Source organism: Lotus japonicus, chromosome 4 (genome assembly GCF_012489685.1).
Source record: "Lotus japonicus ecotype B-129 chromosome 4, LjGifu_v1.2".
Lineage (NCBI taxonomy): Eukaryota > Viridiplantae > Streptophyta > Magnoliopsida > Fabales > Fabaceae > Lotus > Lotus japonicus.
The window spans coordinates 69,139,907-69,162,949 of NC_080044.1; the positions used below are offsets into that span (position 1 = coordinate 69,139,907).

The 23,043-nt window shown below is 36.0% G+C and overlaps 2 protein-coding genes and 1 pseudogene across 2 annotated transcripts; all 3 read left to right on the forward strand.

Annotated features, from left to right (window-relative positions):
- The first annotated feature begins 288 nt into the window (after positions 1-288).
- LOC130713246 (ABC transporter B family member 11-like) lies at positions 289-5,419 on the forward strand. Its single transcript, XM_057563032.1, has 6 exons — positions 289-488; positions 694-987; positions 1,135-1,487; positions 3,943-4,156; positions 4,362-4,655; positions 4,803-5,419. The coding sequence occupies exons 1-6, from the start codon at positions 372-374 to the stop codon at positions 5,154-5,156; spliced, it is 1,626 nt and encodes a 541-aa protein (XP_057419015.1). The 5' UTR covers positions 289-371; the 3' UTR covers positions 5,157-5,419.
- A 2,229-nt stretch (positions 5,420-7,648) lies between these two features.
- Positions 7,649-13,637, forward strand: LOC130711575 (ABC transporter B family member 11-like). Its single transcript, XM_057561253.1, has 13 exons — positions 7,649-7,792; positions 8,086-8,446; positions 8,540-8,594; positions 8,685-8,860; positions 8,980-9,201; positions 9,284-9,522; positions 9,626-10,151; positions 10,308-10,581; positions 10,696-11,573; positions 11,835-12,101; positions 12,345-12,608; positions 12,705-12,998; positions 13,106-13,637. The coding sequence occupies exons 2-13, from the start codon at positions 8,150-8,152 to the stop codon at positions 13,457-13,459; spliced, it is 3,846 nt and encodes a 1,281-aa protein (XP_057417236.1). The 5' UTR covers positions 7,649-7,792; positions 8,086-8,149; the 3' UTR covers positions 13,460-13,637.
- Positions 13,638-14,372: 735 nt separating this feature from the next.
- Positions 14,373-21,112, forward strand: LOC130711574 (ABC transporter B family member 11-like; annotated as a pseudogene).
- The last annotated feature ends 1,931 nt before the right edge of the window (positions 21,113-23,043 follow it).

Below are 23,043 nucleotides of genomic sequence, written 5' to 3' on the forward strand. Positions count from 1 at the left end.
TATTATCTAAAAAATATCTGAAATAAATGTTCTATCGTCTTTTGAAAACTTTTTCATAAAATAATGTTATGATTTGACTATGACAGTGATTTATGTGCTCCACAAGCAAATAGTACAATTGAATACTCAGCAGGATTAATGTTCATAAAGTCATCACCTCTTTGTTTATCTAATAATCATAGTTTCCAACACAACATAAAACATTAATGAAGACTAGTCAGCTAAAAAGAAAAAGAAATTAAAACCAAATAGTTTTGACTACTAACAGTTAACTTGCGGGTCAAGAATTTGCAGATACAAAAGGTGCTGCTGCTTCAATATTTTCTATTCTTGATAGAAAGTCACAAATAGATGCTAGTGATGAATCTGGCATGACATTGGAAGAAGTCAATGGAGAAATTGTTTTAAACCATGTTAGTTTCAAGTATCCTACCAGACCTGATGTTCAAATATTCAAAGATCTTTGCTTGACCATTCACAGTGGCAAGGTAATTTTCTAATTTGTATTCTTTTCCTGGAGCCAATGTAAACATGGCCATATCTTTAATATGGATCAAGTAATCCACCATACAACCGACCTCACTTAGTGGGATAAGACTTTTGTTGTTTTTTGTATGTCTTTTCCTGTAGACTACTCTATATTGTTATTCATTAAGAAAGAACTAACTTCTTGATCATATTGATAAAAATCAGACTGTTGCACTGGTTGGAGAAAGTGGAAGTGGAAAATCAACAGTGATCTCACTACTACAAAGATTTTATGACCCGGACTCGGGAAACATTACACTGGATGGAAAAGAAATCCAAAGACTGCAAGTGAAATGGCTAAGACAGCAGATGGGCCTGGTAAGCCAAGAGCCAGTACTGTTTAATGAAACTATTAGAGCTAACATTGCATATGGAAAAGGAGGAGATGCAACAGAAGCAGAAATCATAGCTGCAGCAGAACTAGCAAATGCCCACAATTTCATTAGTGGTTTGCAGAAGGTAAATTGCAGTGTGCACTATCTACAAATTCTTGATTAAACACTAGTTTAACTAGTGTCCATCTTTAAACTTCTGAATTAGTTATTTAGACACCATATGATATGAATACAGGTCTAAATTCTTGAGATCATTGTACTATATATGCAGGGTTATGACACGATAGTCGGGGAGCGAGGAGTTCAATTATCTGGGGGACAGAAGCAGCGGGTGGCAATTGCGCGAGCTATTGTGAAGAATCCAAAGATATTATTACTAGATGAAGCCACCAGTGCACTTGATGCCGAGTCTGAAAAAGTGGTTCAGGATGCACTTGACCGTGTTATGGTAGACCGAACCACAATAGTAGTGGCTCATAGGTTATCTACTATTAAGGGTGCAGATTTAATTGCAGTGGTTAAGAATGGTGTTATAGCAGAGAAGGGAAAGCATGAAGCATTACTCCATCAGGGAGGTCAATATGCTTCCTTAGTAGCATTGCACACAAGTGCTTCTTCATCTTAGTACCACTTTCAGCTTGTTGGTACTTTTATCTAAGCAAAATCAGATGCACAGGATTTATGTCCTTAGTAATTTGGCAAGTTTAAATAGTAAATAGTAAATAGTAAATACCACTCTGAATGGCTTTATGTTTCACTTTTTCTCAAATGTTGTTACATATAATTCTCACTTGCAGTGACAGCTTCATAAATTATAAGTTGTGAGGCAACACATGTAAAATTATATAATTGAAAAATAATTTATTACTTTTTAAAATTTAATATATATATATATATATATATATATATATATATATATATATATATCCTAATTGTGAGCTGCAAGTTTTTATGCTTCAAAATCACTTCATAATCTTTTGTGAAATGTTTTTTGCTTTAGAGTTAAATATGTTTTCCGTTCTTATAAAAGTAACACATTTTGATTTTAGTCCATATAAAAATTTTCTGTATTTTTAATTTTAAAAAATACAAAATCATGCAGAATTCATTCCTCGTTAGGTATGAAAGAGTGATTAAAATAACGTAAAATTTTATATTTTATCGAGCCCAAAACTGAATAAATGTTTAATAGAAACTAAACAGAATTATAGATTTTATAGGATGCAATGGTAGCACTGAGCCCGGAAAAAGTGGTAGCCGGAAAATATGGTGGTGATGGAAGGGTGGAGTTTGAAGGTTTGATAGTTATGGAGGTATGAAGTTTGAGGAAGAAGAGATGAGACTTTTATTGTAATTTTAGATTTCACAAGGACTTAATGTATGAAACAATTTTCAATTTTCCAAGTCATATTACCTGCTATAGAAGGTAAAAACTCATGTGACGATCCATGCCACTGTAGACACCTCCAAAGTCCAAAGTACAAACACTTCACATATTTTCTTATCTCGCATATTACTTCCCTCTTTTATTTTCCTTTCTCACTCTACCGGACATTTTCCTTTTAATATTCTCAAGATGGATTTCGCAATTTAACAAAACTATCATAGCTATGTCTGCTAGATTACTACAACCATTTTGTGTTAGTTTTCTATGACACAAACCGTAACATATGTCATGTTGTGTCAATTATAGACTGAAGATTTTATGACCTCTCATATATTTTGGTGATTTATGTCCATTTTAATTTGAGAGACAAACAAGTTTTGCAACACCCTCCCCTTCTGTTCTAAGTCATTTATAGGTTGATGTCTCCTTTGGAAGAGTAGTATACATCTTTCTTTCCCTTTGGTTTTGTCTTTTTTTTATGTCTTTGGAAGAAAAGTATTCGAAATAAAGAAGAAGGAAAATTGTACAAAAGAAGAGTTAATTTTCCATGTAAAAGTAAGCATGGAGGAACAAACTAAAGAGGTTAACAATAAAAATGAGCTTGTTCTAGGAAAGTTCCAATGTGATGTGTCTTTGTTGGTTTATAATTTTTCAGGAGGCAGGGGACTATACATGCTTTGGGATAGCAAAGTAATTTCGAGGAAATTGATGATTTTGTATGAAGAGGAGTTCAAACAGGTCACGTTTCATGATTTCTAATTTTCTAGTTTCACACAATGGAATTAAAGCTAGTAAATGAAGAATAAAAAATTGAATCCCTTGGGGAAGAAGGTACTACTACTACTAGAGTGTTATTTTTGGAGATCAAGTAATGAATCGAATAGAATTTTAAAACATAGAAGAATAATCTTTGTTTCTTTTTGTATGCGCGTTGGGTGGCCATTCCACCGTGACTGCCAAGAATCCTATCCTCCCTGATTATACTAGTGGCTACTTTTAAAACCTGTCACATCCTATATTTTTTGTTTTTCATTTCATTTAATTATGGCCTTAGTTTAATCATTGTAAATAGCTTTTGAGATAATGATTTTGCTTAAACAGTCTCAGGTGACTGAGTGAACGAGTTATGAGCTTATCTTAATTGTTACTACTGACCAACACGACATTCACTTGATCGTGAATCATTTAAACCAATCAGGATGATGATGAGTTATGACTATTTGGTCTGGCCAGAACAGTGAATCATTTGGGTCAACCAGGACGATGGTGAGTTGTAGCCATTTGAGCTGGCTTGAACATGAACAACTTAATTTAAAACTTATTCTATATATTTGTAAATTAAATAAAATGGTAAATTCATTTTGAATTATTTATAAGTACAAACATTGGGAGTTATTATAAATGCAGATTTTTAGAGTTATTATCTAAAAAATATCTGAAATAAATGTTCTATCGTCTTTTGAAAACTTTTTCATAAAATAATGTTATGATTTGACTATGACAGTGATTTATGTGCTCCACAAGCAAATAGTACAATTGAATACTCAGCAGGATTAATGTTCATAAAGTCATCACCTCTTTGTTTATCTAATAATCATAGTTTCCAACACAACATAAAACATTAATGAAGACTAGTCAGCTAAAAAGAAAAAGAAATTAAAACCAAATAGTTTTGACTACTAACAGTTAACTTGCGGGTCAAGAATTTGCAGATACAAAAGGTGCTGCTGCTTCAATATTTTCTATTCTTGATAGAAAGTCACAAATAGATGCTAGTGATGAATCTGGCATGACATTGGAAGAAGTCAATGGAGAAATTGTTTTAAACCATGTTAGTTTCAAGTATCCTACCAGACCTGATGTTCAAATATTCAAAGATCTTTGCTTGACCATTCACAGTGGCAAGGTAATTTTCTAATTTGTATTCTTTTCCTGGAGCCAATGTAAACATGGCCATATCTTTAATATGGATCAAGTAATCCACCATACAACCGACCTCACTTAGTGGGATAAGACTTTTGTTGTTTTTTGTATGTCTTTTCCTGTAGACTACTCTATATTGTTATTCATTAAGAAAGAACTAACTTCTTGATCATATTGATAAAAATCAGACTGTTGCACTGGTTGGAGAAAGTGGAAGTGGAAAATCAACAGTGATCTCACTACTACAAAGATTTTATGACCCGGACTCGGGAAACATTACACTGGATGGAAAAGAAATCCAAAGACTGCAAGTGAAATGGCTAAGACAGCAGATGGGCCTGGTAAGCCAAGAGCCAGTACTGTTTAATGAAACTATTAGAGCTAACATTGCATATGGAAAAGGAGGAGATGCAACAGAAGCAGAAATCATAGCTGCAGCAGAACTAGCAAATGCCCACAATTTCATTAGTGGTTTGCAGAAGGTAAATTGCAGTGTGCACTATCTACAAATTCTTGATTAAACACTAGTTTAACTAGTGTCCATCTTTAAACTTCTGAATTAGTTATTTAGACACCATATGATATGAATACAGGTCTAAATTCTTGAGATCATTGTACTATATATGCAGGGTTATGACACGATAGTCGGGGAGCGAGGAGTTCAATTATCTGGGGGACAGAAGCAGCGGGTGGCAATTGCGCGAGCTATTGTGAAGAATCCAAAGATATTATTACTAGATGAAGCCACCAGTGCACTTGATGCCGAGTCTGAAAAAGTGGTTCAGGATGCACTTGACCGTGTTATGGTAGACCGAACCACAATAGTAGTGGCTCATAGGTTATCTACTATTAAGGGTGCAGATTTAATTGCAGTGGTTAAGAATGGTGTTATAGCAGAGAAGGGAAAGCATGAAGCATTACTCCATCAGGGAGGTCAATATGCTTCCTTAGTAGCATTGCACACAAGTGCTTCTTCATCTTAGTACCACTTTCAGCTTGTTGGTACTTTTATCTAAGCAAAATCAGATGCACAGGATTTATGTCCTTAGTAATTTGGCAAGTTTAAATAGTAAATAGTAAATAGTAAATACCACTCTGAATGGCTTTATGTTTCACTTTTTCTCAAATGTTGTTACATATAATTCTCACTTGCAGTGACAGCTTCATAAATTATAAGTTGTGAGGCAACACATGTAAAATTATATAATTGAAAAATAATTTATTACTTTTTAAAATTTAATATATATATATATATATATATATATATATCCTAATTGTGAGCTGCAAGTTTTTATGCTTCAAAATCACTTCATAATCTTTTGTGAAATGTTTTTTGCTTTAGAGTTAAATATGTTTTCCGTTCTTATAAAAGTAACACATTTTGATTTTAGTCCATATAAAAATTTTCTGTATTTTTAATTTTAAAAAATACAAAATCATGCAGAATTCATTCCTCGTTAGGTATGAAAGAGTGATTAAAATAACGTAAAATTTTATATTTTATCGAGCCCAAAACTGAATAAATGTTTAATAGAAACTAAACAGAATTATAGATTTTATAGGATGCAATGGTAGCACTGAGCCCGGAAAAAGTGGTAGCCGGAAAATATGGTGGTGATGGAAGGGTGGAGTTTGAAGGTTTGATAGTTATGGAGGTATGAAGTTTGAGGAAGAAGAGATGAGACTTTTATTGTAATTTTAGATTTCACAAGGACTTAATGTATGAAACAATTTTCAATTTTCCAAGTCATATTACCTGCTATAGAAGGTAAAAACTCATGTGACGATCCATGCCACTGTAGACACCTCCAAAGTCCAAAGTACAAACACTTCACATATTTTCTTATCTCGCATATTACTTCCCTCTTTTATTTTCCTTTCTCACTCTACCGGACATTTTCCTTTTAATATTCTCAAGATGGATTTCGCAATTTAACAAAACTATCATAGCTATGTCTGCTAGATTACTACAACCATTTTGTGTTAGTTTTCTATGACACAAACCGTAACATATGTCATGTTGTGTCAATTATAGACTGAAGATTTTATGACCTCTCATATATTTTGGTGATTTATGTCCATTTTAATTTGAGAGACAAACAAGTTTTGCAACACCCTCCCCTTCTGTTCTAAGTCATTTATAGGTTGATGTCTCCTTTGGAAGAGTAGTATACATCTTTCTTTCCCTTTGGTTTTGTCTTTTTTTTATGTCTTTGGAAGAAAAGTATTCGAAATAAAGAAGAAGGAAAATTGTACAAAAGAAGAGTTAATTTTCCATGTAAAAGTAAGCATGGAGGAACAAACTAAAGAGGTTAACAATAAAAATGAGCTTGTTCTAGGAAAGTTCCAATGTGATGTGTCTTTGTTGGTTTATAATTTTTCAGGAGGCAGGGGACTATACATGCTTTGGGATAGCAAAGTAATTTCGAGGAAATTGATGATTTTGTATGAAGAGGAGTTCAAACAGGTCACGTTTCATGATTTCTAATTTTCTAGTTTCACACAATGGAATTAAAGCTAGTAAATGAAGAATAAAAAATTGAATCCCTTGGGGAAGAAGGTACTACTACTACTAGAGTGTTATTTTTGGAGATCAAGTAATGAATCGAATAGAATTTTAAAACATAGAAGAATAATCTTTGTTTCTTTTTGTATGCGCGTTGGGTGGCCATTCCACCGTGACTGCCAAGAATCCTATCCTCCCTGATTATACTAGTGGCTACTTTTAAAACCTGTCACATCCTATATTTTTTGTTTTTCATTTCATTTAATTATGGCCTTAGTTTAACCATTGTAAATAGCTTTTGAGATAATGATTTTGCTTAAACAGTCTCAGGTGACTGAGTGAACGAGTTATGAGCTTATCTTAATTGTTACTACTGACCAACACGACATTCACTTGATCGTGAATCATTTAAACCAATCAGGATGATGATGAGTTATGACTATTTGGTCTGGCCAGAACAGTGAATCATTTGGGTCAACCAGGACGATGGTGAGTTGTAGCCATTTGAGCTGGCTTGAACATGAACAACTTAATTTAAAACTTATTCTATATATTTGTAAATTAAATAAAATGGTAAATTCATTTTGAATTATTTATAAGTACAAACATTGGGAGTTATTATAAATGCAGATTTTTAGAGTTATTATCTAAAAAATATCTGAAATAAATGTTCTATCGTCTTTTGAAAACTTTTTCATAAAATAATGTTCTGATTTGACTATGACAGTGATTTATGTGCTCCACAAGCAAATAGTACAATTGAATACTCAGCAGGATTAATGTTCATAAAGTCATTACCTCTTTGTTTATCTAATAATCATAGTTTCCAACACAACATAAAACATTAATGAAGACTAGTCAGCTAAAAAGAAAAAGAAATTAAAACCAAATAGTTTTGACTACTAACAGTTAACTTGCGGGTCAAGAATTTGCAGATGCAACTTCCAATTATATGCAGTTCTATATAAAGTCATTGAGAGGAACACAAGTTCCATTCACTCCTACACTTTTCAACTAACAATTTGTTTATTTATTCATTGATCTGTTGCTTGCTACGGCTAGCTCTCCTTCTTCTGCCTAAGCAAAAATTACTTCAGCTTTTGCTTGCACAAGGTTCATCTCTCTCTCTCTCTCAACTGTCTGATATGGCTTTTATTTTCCTTAACATGTTTCCATGTTACTAGCTTATCTTCTGCTGAAATTTTTCACTACATTTGTTGAACTAAGTTTGAACTTCTAAACCCCCAATGAAAAGAAAAGTCATAAAGTCATCATTTTCTTCACAAACTCATCAATGCACACACAACAATCCAAGGAAAAAGAAAACATTTCATAATGAAATGAGGGTTTGGAGAGCAGTACCTTGTATGTTAATGACATGAACCTAGAGTTTTTTCTTTCTGCAGCTGCTTTCCATTTGGAGTCATTGGTAGAAGGGTTTTTAATCAAAAGAAGTTTTCCTCCAAGAAAATGACTGGGGATATCAGTTTGGATGGAAATGTTGCAACTCTTCAACCAGTTGCAGATGCTGATGGAAAGAAGGAATCAAAGAAAAGCAAGGCCAAAGATGAAACCACCAACACAGTACCCTTGTACAAGCTTTTCTCATTTGCTGATCCTTTGGATCAATTATTGATGTTTGTGGGGACTGTGGGTGCTATTGGGAATGGAATCTCCATGCCCTTAATGACTTTGATATTTGGAAGTATGATCAATGCATTTGGAGATTCTTCAAACACCAAAGATGTTGTTGATGAAGTTTCCAAGGTAAATCCTCAACCATCTCTTCATGGCACCTGTTTACAACAACACTATTAGATTGATGTGAACTTCTAAAACTTAAACATTAAATGTGTTCAGGTGTCTCTCAAATTTGTATACTTGGCTGCGGGTACCTTTTTTGCGTCACTTTTGCGTAAGTACATTAGATTCCTTGTTAATTCTTTCTACCAAACCAATTAGTTTGGCTCATTATGACCCAAAAACCCTGTTTTCTATGTACCAGAATTGTCTTGCTGGATGATCACTGGGGAGAGACAAGCTGCAAGAATTAGAGGCTTATACCTTCAAACAATTTTGAGGCAAGATGTGAGCTTCTTTGATAAGGAAACTAATACTGGAGAGGTTGTTGGAAGGATGTCAGGTGATACAGTTCTTATTCAGGATGCCATGGGTGAGAAGGTATTGATGAATCACCACAGTCCTAAATCATCCCCATTTCATTTTCCTATAACAAGCAAAAAAAAAAGTTCAAGGTAAATTATATTTTTTGATTGATGTTTTGCTTGCTTTCGTTTCAGGTGGGACAGTTCATACAGTTAATGGCAACTTTCGTTGGAGGTTTTGTCATAGCATTCATCAAGGGATGGCTTCTAACTGTTGTCATGCTATCTTGCATACCACTTCTTGTCTTGTCTGGTGCCATGGTAGGCGTCGCTATTACAAAAGCATCATCCAACGGACAAGCAGCTTATTCTACAGCTGCAAGTGTGGTAGAGCAGACCATAGGTTCAATCAGAACTGTATGTACACTGTCAAAAACAACTCCTGACATTCTTCTTGTTATTGGAGAATTCTTAAACAACTTCCATTTTTCCATTGCAGGTTGCATCATTCACTGGGGAGAAGCAGTCTATAGTCAAATATAACCAGTCCTTAATCAAAGCATACAAGACAGTAGTGCAAGAGGCACTAGCTTCTGGTTTGGGGTTTGGTTCACTCTATTTTGTAGTCATCTGCAGTTATGGTTTGGCTGTATGGTTTGGAGGGAAAATGGTAATAGAGAAAGGATATACCGGAGGGGATGTTGTGACTGTGATTTTTGCTGTTTTGACTGGCTCCATGTAAGTTGTGTGTTCTTTCTTCCCCCCCTATCTTCAGAACTCAGAAGATAAGAACATGTTTTCTCCCCCTTATCCTAACTATATTTCTATTTTCCAATACCAGGTCTCTTGGGCAGGCATCTCCAAGCTTGAGTGCTTTCGCTGCTGGACAAGCTGCAGCCTTTAAGATGTTTGAAACGATTAAAAGGAAGCCAGAGATTGATTCTTATGATGCTACTGGTCGGAAGCTTGATGATATTCGTGGAGATATAGAACTCAGGGAGGTTTGCTTTAGTTATCCTACAAGACCAGATGAACTGATATTCAATGGATTTTCACTTTCAATACCAAGTGGTACAACTGCAGCTTTGGTAGGGCAAAGTGGGAGTGGAAAATCCACTGTTGTTAGTTTGATAGAGAGATTCTATGATCCTCGGGCCGGTGAAGTTCTAATTGATGGTATCAACCTTAGAGAATTTCAACTGAAATGGATCAGACAGAAAATAGGCCTAGTCAGTCAGGAACCAGTTCTCTTTACTTGTAGCATTAAAGAGAATATTGCCTATGGCAAGGATGGTGCAACTGATGATGAAATCAGAGCTGCAGCAGAACTTGCTAATGCTGCCAAATTTATAGATAAACTACCTCAGGTAAACTCTCGGATTTTCATTTAAATGCAGAAACTAAAAAGTGAAATGCTTGTAAAGATTTTCTTTATCAGCATAGTGTGTTAGCAAAGAAATTTATATGTTTATATCAAAGGGTCCATTTACCTCAACAAATTTACACAATTATTATGATCTTAGGGAATCGACACAATGGTTGGTGAACATGGAACTCAGCTCTCTGGGGGTCAAAAGCAGAGAGTTGCAATAGCAAGAGCAATTTTAAAAGATCCAAGAATCCTGCTTCTGGACGAAGCTACAAGTGCCCTTGATGCTGAATCTGAGAGAATTGTACAAGAGGCACTTGACAGAATAATGATAAACCGAACAACTGTCATTGTAGCCCACCGCCTAAGTACTATAAAGAATGCTGATACCATTGCTGTTATTCATCAAGGAAAAATAGTTGAAAGAGGTAAATATATGATGTTGTAATAAACATCTAATTTCACCATTCAGAATTCGTAGAAGGCATAAAACCCAACTGTTTACATACCTTATTGCATTCTTATATTTTTCAATTGATCAGGTTCGCATGCTGAGCTCACCAGGGATCCTGATGGAGCCTATAGCCAGCTCATTAGACTGCAAGAAATAAAGGGATCAGGACAGAATGCTGCAAATGACACAGACAAGCAAGAAAGTTCAGTGCATTCCGGAAGAATATCAAATCAAAGATCTTTTTCCTCAGCATCTTTAAGCCAAAGGTCATCTGGAGTTGGAAACAGTGGCCATCACTCATTCTCAGCTTCATATGGCATACCCCCAACAGTTGGATTCTTGGAGCCAGTTGGTGGAGAAGCTTCCCCTTCAACAGTTTCTTCGCCACCAGAAGTGCCTCTTTATCGCCTGGCCTATTTAAACAAGCCTGAGATTCCAGTCTTACTGGTAGGGACTATAGCTGCAGTGTTAAATGGAGTAATCTTACCTGTTTTTGGGCTCTTGCTTTCCAAAATGATAAGTATTTTCTATGAGCCAGCTGATGAACTCCGCAAAGATTCTAAAGTTTGGGCACTAGTATTTGTTGGCCTTGGCGTGGCATCGTTAGTAATTTTTCCATGTAGATTCTACTTTTTTGGTGTTGCCGGTGGTAAGTTGATCAAAAGAATCCGGGAAATGTGTTTTGAGAAACTAGTTCACATGGAAGTTAGCTGGTTTGATGAAGCTGAGCATTCAAGCGGAGCACTTGGAGCAAGGCTCTCTACTGATGCAGCTTCAGTTAGAGGTTTGGTTGGGGATGCACTCGGCTTGCTGGTTCAAAATATTGCTACTGCAATAGCTGGCTTGGTAATTGCTTTTGTAGCCAGCTGGCAGCTTGCTCTTGTAATCCTTGCTTTGGTGCCTCTGTTAGGATTAAATGGATATTTTCAGTTGAAGTTCTTGCAAGGGTTCAGTGGAGATTCCAAGGTTTGTTCTCGAGTCTTGACTTCCATTAACCAACCAACTGATATAGTGAATGAATATGAAAATATCTGTGTTTTCAACTTCATGGGAAGTGGAGTTGTGAACCTGAATAAAAGTAATCACTAATCAGATCAATTTCTTAGCACAACTTTTAACATCATACTAAGAAGAAAATTTTCTTGATGACCATGAGTCAATATTGTTACAAGCATGTTCTTGGATTAGCTATATGTTATGAATACTGACAATATTTTTGCTGGACAGAAATTGTATGAGGAAGCAAGTCAGGTGGCGAATGATGCTGTGGGGAGTATAAGAACAGTTGCTTCTTTCTGTGCAGAGGAGAAGGTGATGGAGTTATACCAGGAAAGATGTGAGGGACCAATTAAGACAGGAATAAGGAGAGGGATAGTAAGTGGAGTTAGTTTTGGGATATCATTCTTCGTGCTGTATGCAGTTTATGCATGCAGTTTTTATGCTGGAGCTCGTCTTGTAGAGGATGGCCAAACAACATTCTCAGATGTTTTCCGTGTAAGTTACTCTCCTAACTTATTCACCATGTCAGACATTCTATCAGTTTTCTCCTCATTGTCACAGTTATTGGTGAATTGTTAATCAACAATCACCATGAGGTTTTGTCCACTTTATTTGAAATCCAAGTGTGAGTGATGGAATCTCAGATTGGTTATGAATGGGACAAATGAAGACTACACAACTGAATAAATCCATATAACTATTTTTCTTGCATTGATGATTTTGTTGCCTAATTTGCAGGTCTTTTTTGCCCTCAGCATGGCAGCTATAGGAATCTCTCAATCTGGGTCCTTGGCCCCAGATTCAACTAAAGCTAAAAGTGCAGCTGCTTCCATATTTGCTATTCTAGATCGGAAGTCGCAAATAGACCCCAGTGATGAATCTGGAATGACATTGGAAGAAGTAAAGGGAGAAATTGAGTTTAACAATGTCAGTTTCAAGTATCCTACCAGACCTGATGTTCAAATATTCAGAGATTTTTGCTTGACCATTCACAGTGGCAAGGTAATTTTGTAATTTGCACATCTTATCCAGTAGACTACTCTATAATATTCATCCTAAAGAAAGTGCTAACAGCTTGATTATATTGATAAAAATCAGACAGTAGCACTGGTTGGAGAAAGTGGAAGTGGAAAATCAACTGCGATCTCATTACTACAAAGATTTTATGACCCAGACTCAGGTCACATCACACTGGATGGAAAAGAAATCCAAACGCTGCAAGTGAAGTGGCTAAGGCAACAGATGGGCCTGGTAAGCCAAGAGCCTGTGCTGTTCAATGAGACCATCAGAGCCAATATTGCATATGGAAAAGGAGGAAATGCAACCGAGGCAGAAATCATAGCTGCTGCAGAACTGGCAAATGCTCACAAGTTCATTAGTAGTTTGCAGAAGGTAAATTGCAGTGTGAACTATCTACTTAATCTCTCTTAATATTTGTTTTTTAGACACCATATGATATGAATACAGTTCTAAATTCTTGACATATATTATATATGCAGGGTTATGACACAATAGTAGGGGAGCGAGGAGTTCAATTATCTGGGGGACAAAAGCAAAGAGTGGCAATTGCACGAGCTATAGTGAAGAATCCAAAGATTTTACTATTAGATGAAGCCACCAGTGCACTTGATGCCGAGTCTGAAAAAGTGGTTCAGGATGCACTTGACCGTGTCATGGTGGACCGAACCACAATAGTAGTAGCTCATAGATTATCCACTATTAAGGGTGCAGATTTAATTGCAGTAGTTAAGAATGGGGTCATAGCAGAGAAAGGAAAGCATGAAACGTTACTCCGTAAGGGTGGTAACTATGCTTCTTTAGTAGCATTGCACACAAGTGCTTCTTCATCTTAGACTCCCCTTCAGCTTGTTGCAACTTTTATCAGAGTAAAATCAGATGCTTAGGAAATTGATTATTCTCAATGATTAGTCAAGTTTAAATACCACTCTCCAATTGCTTTATTTATTGTAATTTGTAATTTTGTTTTCTTGAAAGAACTAGTGAAATAAAAGCTTTGATTGTTAATTATTACTTTTTATTCATGAAATGATTCTTATGCATATCATTCTCATTTGTATCACTTTTTTACATCAAAAATCTTGCACAAGACTTTGTCACTGATGAACTATGGAGAACAAACATACCTTGAGCTTGTTTAGGAACTGGAGCAGTGTAAAAGATATGTGAAAAAAATTTAGATGTGAAAATATCAAGCTCCGAAGTGAAAGTACTACTGAAAAATTGGTTAAATGAGTAATCCCGTCAGCTACCGACCTGGCTGTTCAAGAAAAACTGAAAATCAGATTATGTGTAAATTAAGAAAAAAGTGAAAATACCGTTTTGCAGAAACTTTAGCCTAAGAAATCTTGCTTGTGTGTTAAGGAAAAACTAAATGTGGCCAAAACTTCTCATTCTGTCTGTATCTCAAAGGGTCAAATTGATAAGCAAGGACAGAAAATTTTCAGTAGCAAAACAAAACAAAATAAACTGTAAATTCTATGATAGGAGACCAGATTATTTCTACAACTAGACAGTCTACCGTAGACAGTCTACAACTCTTCTTTTTTTAGTCCATTATAAGTTGACTAATATAAAACTATAAGCTCACATATTAAATTATTAACCAACCAAATATTATATCAATAAAGATGCTAGACGTAGCTGCAGTAACTCTGGAATATAGTACTACCAACCAAATAATGTATCAACAAAATCTGTAACTATAATGATATTTATAAAATACATCATATCTCACATGAGTGAGTATTGACTTTTGTTGTAAAAACTATATGGGATCTGCAAACTCAAACCAGTGATCCTTATTCTGCAGCTGTTTCCTATTGGTGTTTGTAAGCTGTAAAAACAGAAGTTCTCCCAGGGGAAAATGGTGGCCAAGGCCAGGTTAGATGGAGATGTTACTTCAATTGAAATGACAGGACCAACAAGTGATCCATCAGTTCTAGGTCCTGAAAACAAGCTTCAGAATTCCAAGAAGAACAAGGCCAAGGACCAAAGCAATAAAACAGTACCCTTTCATAAGCTTTTCTCATTTGCAGACTCTTGGGATTATTTGCTGATGTTTGTAGGGACAATAAGTGCTGTTGGGAATGGAATCTCTCTTCCTTTAAAGACAATATTTATCGGAGATACAATTGATGCTTTTGGAGAAAATGCTAACACTAAACAACTTGTTCATGAAGTTTCCAAGGTAACACTAACCCTAATATTTTTTTTTCTCATTGTTTCTTAATAGAGGGTGAAAAACACTTGTAAAATCACTTAATTCCATGCTTGTTAGAGGAAAAGTAAACATTTGCATGGGTGAGCGATGAGTTGTACACTACTCTACGTCGAATGGTCTCACTCACACTTTTTTTGAAACAAACAAGTGTAAAGTAATTTTTATTCAAACCCTCTTATCAATTTCTAGTGCATATTTTTAGTATCTATTGTGCAACAAGTTGTGGGTATCAAATTCCACCAGAATTATATTTAGCTTTAGGGGAACAATTTTGAGTTTCAAATTCTCCTCATTTATACGTTATAATCCATCATGGTTCTTTTCATGCTCAGGCGTCCGTGAAGTTCGCAGTATTGGGTGTAGGCACCTTTTTTGCAGCGTTTCTGCGTAAGAATGCCAATTCTCTAGCTTAATGTAACTAGAAATATAATTTGGCTTAAATGTAAAAATAACAAAGTTACTAATAGCTGATATCTTCCAGAGGTGGCTTGCTGGGTTATCACGGGGGAGAGACAAGCAGCTAGAATAAGAGCTTTATACCTCAAAGCAATTTTAAGGCAAGATATAAGCTTCTTTGACAAGGAAATGAACAATGGTGAGTTTGGTGAAAGGATGTCAGGTGACACAGTTCTTATTCAAGATGCCATGGGTGAGAAGGTATTAATTCACCACCCCATATCATCACCATCTCATCCAACTATGATGAAAAAAAGTTAAAGATAACTTGTTCTTCCTCCTTTTTGGCTGATATATCTCAGGTAGGACAATTCATAGAGTATGTGGCAGCTTTTTTAGGAGGTTTAGCCATGGCATTCATCAAGGGCTGGCTACTAACCCATGTTCTTCTATCTTCTATTCCACTTCTTGTCCTCTCTGGTTCACTAATGAGAATTTCTTTCGCAAAGATGGCATCACGAGGACAAGCAGCTTATTCTGAAGCAGCTGCTATAGTAGAGAGGACGATTGGTTCAATTCGAACTGTATGTCAAATGTCAATCTTCAGAGAGAGATTTTCATTACTTTTCCTTCTCATTTTCCTATACACATTCCTTGAATGCAGGTTGCATCATTTACTGGTGAGAACCAAGCTATAGCTCAATACAATCAGTTCTTGACTAAAGCTTGCAGAACTGGAGTGCAAGAGGGATTGGCTACTGGTTTAGGCCTAGGTTCAGTTCGTTTAATTCTTCAAAGCACTTATGCTATGGCTGTATGGTTTGGAGGGAAGATGATACTAGAGAAAGGTTATACGGGAGGACAAGTAATCGGTGCATTTTTTGCAATGGTGACTGGTTCCTTGTAAGTTAGTTTCTGCTTTACCATCTATATTGTGGGTGTATCATTTCATATCATACATCCCACTCTCCCAATCTTTCCAAGAAAATTAGATATACATCACATTTTTGTACTAATTTTTTTCCCAGGTCTCTGGGGCAGGCATTTCCAATCTTAACTGCATCGGCTGCAGGACAAGTTGCAGCCTATAAAATGTTTGAGACAATAAAGAGGCAGCCAGATATTGATGTTTATGACCCTACTGGTCGGCAGCTAGATGATATTTCTGGAGATATAGAACTTAGGGAGGTTTGCTTTAGTTATCCATCAAGACCAAAAGAAGTGATATTCAATGGATTTTCTATTTCAATATCAAGTGGCACTACTGCAGCTTTGGTAGGGCAAAACGGGAGTGGGAAAACAACAGTTGTCAGTTTGATAGAGATTTTACGATCCACAAGCTGGTGGAGTCCTCATTGACGGTATCAACCTCAAAGAATTTCAACTAAAATGGATCAGACGGAAAATAGGTCTTGTCAGCCAGGAACCAATTCTCTTTACTTGCAGCATCAAAGAAAACATTGCCTATGGTAAGGATGGGGCAACAGATGAAGAAATCAGAGCTGCCGCAGCGCTTGCTAATGCTGCTAAGTTCATAGATAAATTTCCCCATGTGAGCTATCAATTCTTCATTCATCTTGTGAAACTTAACATGTTCTGTTACTTTTTCAACAATTTCAGTTTCAAATTCCACACGATACTGAAGACTATTATGTGTGTGTGGCAATGTGTGTTCATTGAAAGGACTGTGTGAGTGGCAGTGTGTTTATCGAATGGACTTTAAGACTCACTAGTTTTGTAAGATTTTGAATTTAGGGACTTGACACAATGGTTGGAGAGCATGGAATTCAGCTTTCTGGAGGTCAAAAGCAAAGAATTGCCATAGCAAGAGCAATTATGAGAGATCCAAGAATTCTACTCCTAGATGAAGCTACAAGTGCACTTGATGCAGAATCTGAAAGAGTAGTACAAGAGACACTAGACCGAATTATGATAAGCCGAACAACTATCATAGTAGCCCATCGCCTAAGCACAATAAGGAATGCTGACATCATTGCCGTTATTCACCAAGGAAAAGTAGTAGAAAAAGGTAGATATACTATAAGTTACCCCAGAAATGAAATTCGGCATGACCATTTGCTTTCAGCTGTTCCTCTCCCTCTCTCTCTCTCTCTCACGTACAGTCACGTCTTCATTTTCCTTTTACATATGCAATGCAGCGTTCTTAACCTTTTTAACTGATTAGGCACACATGCTGAGCTCGCTGGTGATCCTCATGGAGCTTATAGCCAGCTCATTAGATTGCAAGAAATTAAAACGGAGTCAGAACCGCATGGTGAAAATGACTTGGATACAGTAGAAAAATTCATAGATTCTGGAAGAGAATCAAGCCAAGAGATTTCCTTCCGGTCTTTAAGCATGGGATCATCTGGAATTGGAAACAACAGTCATCACTCATTCAGAACATCCAATGCTATGCCTGCCACACTTGGTATCTTGGAAGCATCAGAAGGAGAGCCTGAAGTTCTTCCTACAGCAACATCAGGTCCACCTTCAGATGTCCCAATTCTCCGCCTTGCTTATCTTAACAAGCCTGAAATCCCAGTGTTACTCATAAGGACTCTAGCAGCAGCTGCAAATGGAGCATTACTACCTGCTGTAGGGCTTCTTGTCTCCATCATGATAGATACTTTCTTTGAACCTGCAGATGAACTCCGCAAAGACTCAAAGTTTTGGGCATTAATATTTGTTGCCCTTAGTGTGGCTTACTTCTTACTTTATCCATTGAGATCCTATTGTTTTTCTGTTGCTGGTTCTAAGTTGATAAAAAGGGTCCTATTAATGTGTTTTGAGAAAATAATTCACATGGAAGTAGGATGGTTTGATAAAGCTGAGCATTCAAGTGGAGAACTTGGAGCTAGGCTGTCAACTGATGCTGCTTCTATTCGAACTTTGGTCGGGGATGCCCTCGGTTCGCTGGTTCAAGATATTGCTACAGTAATTACAGCCTTGGTAATTGCCTTTGAAGCAAACTGGCAGCTGTCTCTCATCATTCTATTTTTGCTACCTCTAGTATTAGTAAATGGATATCTGCAAATCAGGTCCATGCAAGGATTCAGCAAAGATGCAAAGGTTTGTTCCTTACCAACATCAAACGATTGACCATTAATATGGAACCTTGGAAATAGAAATACCTATTTTTTTAAGACAGTATGAATAGGGTGACTGAAAAATGGATGTAAATATAATCTGAATTTGAAGCAATGACATAAAATTCTATTCCCATTTCTGTATGGAAAATGCTATATATGAATAAACCAGAAAAGACAACTCAGAAACCATTTGATTGCATGTGGATTTTACAGAGAAGTCCTGGTCGTACCATAATTATAGCATGTCTGAATGAGCTTCTCTTTGATCAGAATCAACTCAGAAACCCATAAGCTATCCACAAAAGTGTATCCCTAGAATTGATTTTGGCTTCAGCATCAATTTTAGAAGGGTTTCAATTTTCCAAACATGTATTTATATGGAAAGGTAAATGTAATGGAAGCGTCATGAACCAACTAGCACAAAAGCTTAAATTGTTGGGCGAAGGCACTTGAGTGGTTTTGTGTTATGTTTCTTACACACCCCTTCAATCAAGAGCACATTGGGCTTGAAGTGTGGACAATGCACTAGTCTATATACCTTTTGCAAAGATTCAATTTTTTATTAGAATAATGGGGGAGGATCGAACTCTAGACCAGTTGGCCATAGTGCTCTAACACTATGCCATGAACCAACTATCCAAAGAGTTTAAGTTGTTACGTGAAGACACATGAATGATTTTATATGATAACTGAAAGAGATGGGGTTTTCTATGAATAAATGTAGCATGACTCTTTGTAGACATACTCAGAGTATAAACGACTTTATGAGGATGAATTGAGTGTGTTTCAACTCTTCATACATTACTATTTATTTTCTACAGTCCTTGTTTCCCTATTTAATCAGTCCTAACAACAATTTGATATGATGCTACTGTGCTTTATATATTTCACAGAAACTATATGAGGAAGCAAGTCAAGTAGGCAATGATGCAGTAGGGAATATTAGAACAGTTTCTTCTTTCTGTGCCGAAGAGAAAGTGATGAAGTTATACCAGAAGAAATGTGTAGGACCTTTCCAGACAAGTATAAGGCAGGGTTTAGTCAGTGGAACTGGTTTTGGTTTAGCACTCTTCCTTCAGTTCACTGTCCATGCGTGCAGTTTTTATGCAGGAGCCCAACTTGTTGAGAATGGCAAAGCAACAATCTCAGAGGTTTTCCGTGTAAGTTATATCCTAAATTGGTTGCCATGTATTTTTAACTTATCTCAATTGTTATTGACAAAGAATAAGCTAATTTCTCTTATAGATTAAAAAGTTTTTTTTAATAAATAAAAACAAAGATAATTTAAGATCTAAGTTCATCATATTCTTCTAGCAAATAAAAATTTCATTTCCATATTTTCAGGTATATTTTTGTCTCACAATGTCGGCATCAGAACTATCTAAAACTAGCTTCATGGGCCCAGGTGTGAGTAAAGCAAAAAGTTCTGTTGCTTCTATATTTGCTATTCTTGATCAGAAATCAAAAATAGACCCTAGTGATGAGTCTGGAATGACATTGCAAGATGTGAAGGGAGAGATTGAGTTTCAACATATCACTTTCAAGTATCCAACCAGGCCGAATGTTCATATATTCAGCGATCTTTCCTTGAGCATTCATTCAGGACAGGTAACTTACAACTGATACATTGGCTTGATGCATCATTCTCATAGGAAGACATGATTTTTTTCATCTGAGACTTTCTTAAGAGAGAATCTAAAATTTTGATTATCCTGATGAAAATCAGACAGTTGCTCTTGTAGGCGAAAGTGGAAGTGGAAAATCAACAGTAATCTTACTGCTGCAAAGATTTTATGACCCAGATTCAGGTCAGATTACACTGGATGGAACAGAAATCCAAAAGCTACAGCCTAAATGGTTTAGGCAGCAGATGGGCCTGGTAAGCCAGGAACCTGTGTTGTTTAATGACACCATTCGAGCCAACATTGCATATGGAAAAGGCGGTGATGCAACAGAAGCAGAAATTATAGCTGCTGCAGAACTGGCAAATGCTCACAAGTTCATTAGTAGTTTGCAGAAGGTAAATTGCAGTGTGCAATATCTCCATAATCTCTCTTAAACACTAGTTCAACTAGTGTGCATCTTTAAACTTCTGAATTAGTTATTTAGACACCATATGATATGAATACAGGTCTAAATTCTTGAGATCAATATATTATATATGCAGGGTTATGACAGAATAGTAGGTGAGAGAGGAATTCAACTATCTGGGGGACAGAAGCAGCGGGTGGCAATTGCACGAGCTATAGTGAAGAATCCAAAGATATTATTACTAGATGAAGCCACAAGTGCACTTGATGCCGAGTCTGAAAAAGTGGTTCAGGATGCACTTGACCGTGTTATGGTGGAGCGAACCACAATAGTTGTGGCTCACAGGTTATCCACTATTAAGGGTGCAGATTTAATTGCAGTGGTTAAGAATGGGGTCATAGCAGAGAAAGGAAAGCATGAAACATTACTCCAAAAGGGTGGTCACTATGCTTCTTTAGTAGCATTGCACACAAGTGCTTCTTCAAATTAGACCCCTTTCAATGATTAGTTAAATTTAAATGCCACTCTCTGGCTTACTCTCTCAAGGTTTTAGTTACATGTAATAAGTAGTGGTTTTCTTGAAGATGTTAACTTAGCTGTAACTGGTAATCACCGGATTGGTGAGACAACAGAGACAATGCTAAAGTGGTTGGAATTGGAGAGATGATAGTAAAAGAAAAGAGTAAATGTGAGGAGACATGATGATTATAAAATATTTTAGTGTGAAAAATTTATATTTTAAAGTAGATTGTCATTTTCTAAAGTAGAAGAATGACTCAGAAATCTGATCACTTTTTTAAGGAGATGAATGCACATTTTCAAAGTTTTAAAGATAGATGACATGTGATGATGACCACACCATGCTTCGGACATTCGGTGTAGTAATTGCTACGAAATTTCTCAATTGTAGAAATTAAGAGGGCTGATCAATCATGAAGGGCAAGAGGTCAATGTTATGAATTTTCAAATATGGAATAATATGGACCATAACACCCTCTTTCCCAAGAATATGATCCGCCAACATGTAAGTGTGGCTTAAACCCTCTCCCATCATATTCATATATATAATTTTTTTTAGATAAATTTTAGAGTTTAGCTTTTTAATTTATATCCTCTTTAATTTGATTATTAATAGAATTTTACTAATTAATTATTACTAACATAACAAGCTTATTATTATTTTTATAGGTAAATGTTAGTAGTTAATTGTTAGTAAATTAGTTCATTCGTCGGAGTTTGAACCCTGACCCTTCGCATTGCAAATTCCTTCATTTCTCTTAGCTTATCAAGTGAACCACCCTTTCCCCCCACAACCTTATTACTTATTTTCTCTTTCTTGTTCTAGACGAGCTTCCGACATTCTCCGCAATAAAAATGAGAAAATGCAACATAACACTTTGTAAGAACACATTTAAACTCATTTATTTCGATTGATTTATTTTCTGAAAAGTATATGTATTTCTTAAAAGGTGAGAAAATGTATTAACTATTTAAAAAATAAATCAATAACAATTAAATGTACGTATTTAAAAGATTATGTTGCTAGCTCCTAGTCTACCATTTGGATATAACCAAATTTTCTTCACTTCATTCACATCAGGTGAGAAAATTAAGAACGCGGGCCCACGTGAATTTTGTCCTCTTCCCCTATTTTCTACTATTTTTTCTTAGTTAGATAGGGTGGGGAAGTGAAGTGGCCCTTCCTCTATTTCCACACAGACAATCTTCTAGAAGTAAATGTTTTTGATTTTTTTTGGTAAACAATATGAATTATATTAAAACGAAGCACAAGGGGTACTTCAACCCAATACAAATAGAAAGAGGAGAGGAGAAAAAATTAAAGTAGTAACTATACATAACAGCAGCAAAGATTAAAGAAACATGCTTCATTAAAACCTTACCAGGAAAAACCCCTTGGAAAAATCCGGTGAAGGAAAAAGAGTACATGAATTTAGTAATCGATATGAAATCTCCAAGGAGGACTATAAAAAAAACACATAGGATAAAATATCAAAATTCCTGCCGTCCTGCCTTCAAGCCATTGTAGCATTCAACAGATGATGCCTTCAATCCCTTCACAAAGTACACGTGCAGCGCAACCAAATGCTGCAAAATTAAATGGAACCCGCTATCTCACATAAACGACATTCCTATTACAATCCAATTCTGCCAACAAAGGAAAACTCCAGAGCCATCACCAACATGAATCCAAACCACATGAATTGCCACATGGGAATAGATCAAAACTAAATGTGGGATCACAGTGAAGAAGCAGTCCTGTCCCACAACTTCCAACGAGAACTAATAGCCCAAGGGACCAACATATCATTATACCCCTGAAAAATTCTCTTCCTTTACCAATATAGCAACCAGAAATCCTACAAGTCAAACTATAGCTTCAGCCCCATCTAGGCCAACAATACTTACATATCTGTAAGACAGCAAATAGGCTCATTATGCCACTCAAATGTTCCATGTAAGAAGTTGCTACATTTAGCCCTCAACCATTCCCAAGATTTCATTCTGCTCAATTCAAAGACATCATCAGGAGTAAAACTACCTTCACGAATTGATGATATATGAAAGTGCTTTATTAACAGAATAAAACTTTCTTAATTAACCAAATAAATATTCTTTTGTCTTCTGAAAACTTTTTATTTTAGTAAAGTTATAATTT

Coding starts and splice junctions, on each gene's coding strand:
- LOC130711575 (XM_057561253.1), top strand. CDS start 8,150: ATGACTGGGGATATCAGTTTGGATGGAAATGTTGCAACTCTTCAACCA. Junction 8,595..8,684: donor CTTTTTTGCGTCACTTTTGC/GTAAGTACATTA, acceptor TCTATGTACCAG/AATTGTCTTGCTGGATGATC. Junction 9,202..9,283: donor CCATAGGTTCAATCAGAACT/GTATGTACACTG, acceptor TTTCCATTGCAG/GTTGCATCATTCACTGGGGA.
- LOC130713246 (XM_057563032.1), top strand. CDS start 372: ATGACATTGGAAGAAGTCAATGGAGAAATTGTTTTAAACCATGTTAGT. Junction 489..693: donor TGACCATTCACAGTGGCAAG/GTAATTTTCTAA, acceptor GATAAAAATCAG/ACTGTTGCACTGGTTGGAGA. Junction 988..1,134: donor TCATTAGTGGTTTGCAGAAG/GTAAATTGCAGT, acceptor CTATATATGCAG/GGTTATGACACGATAGTCGG.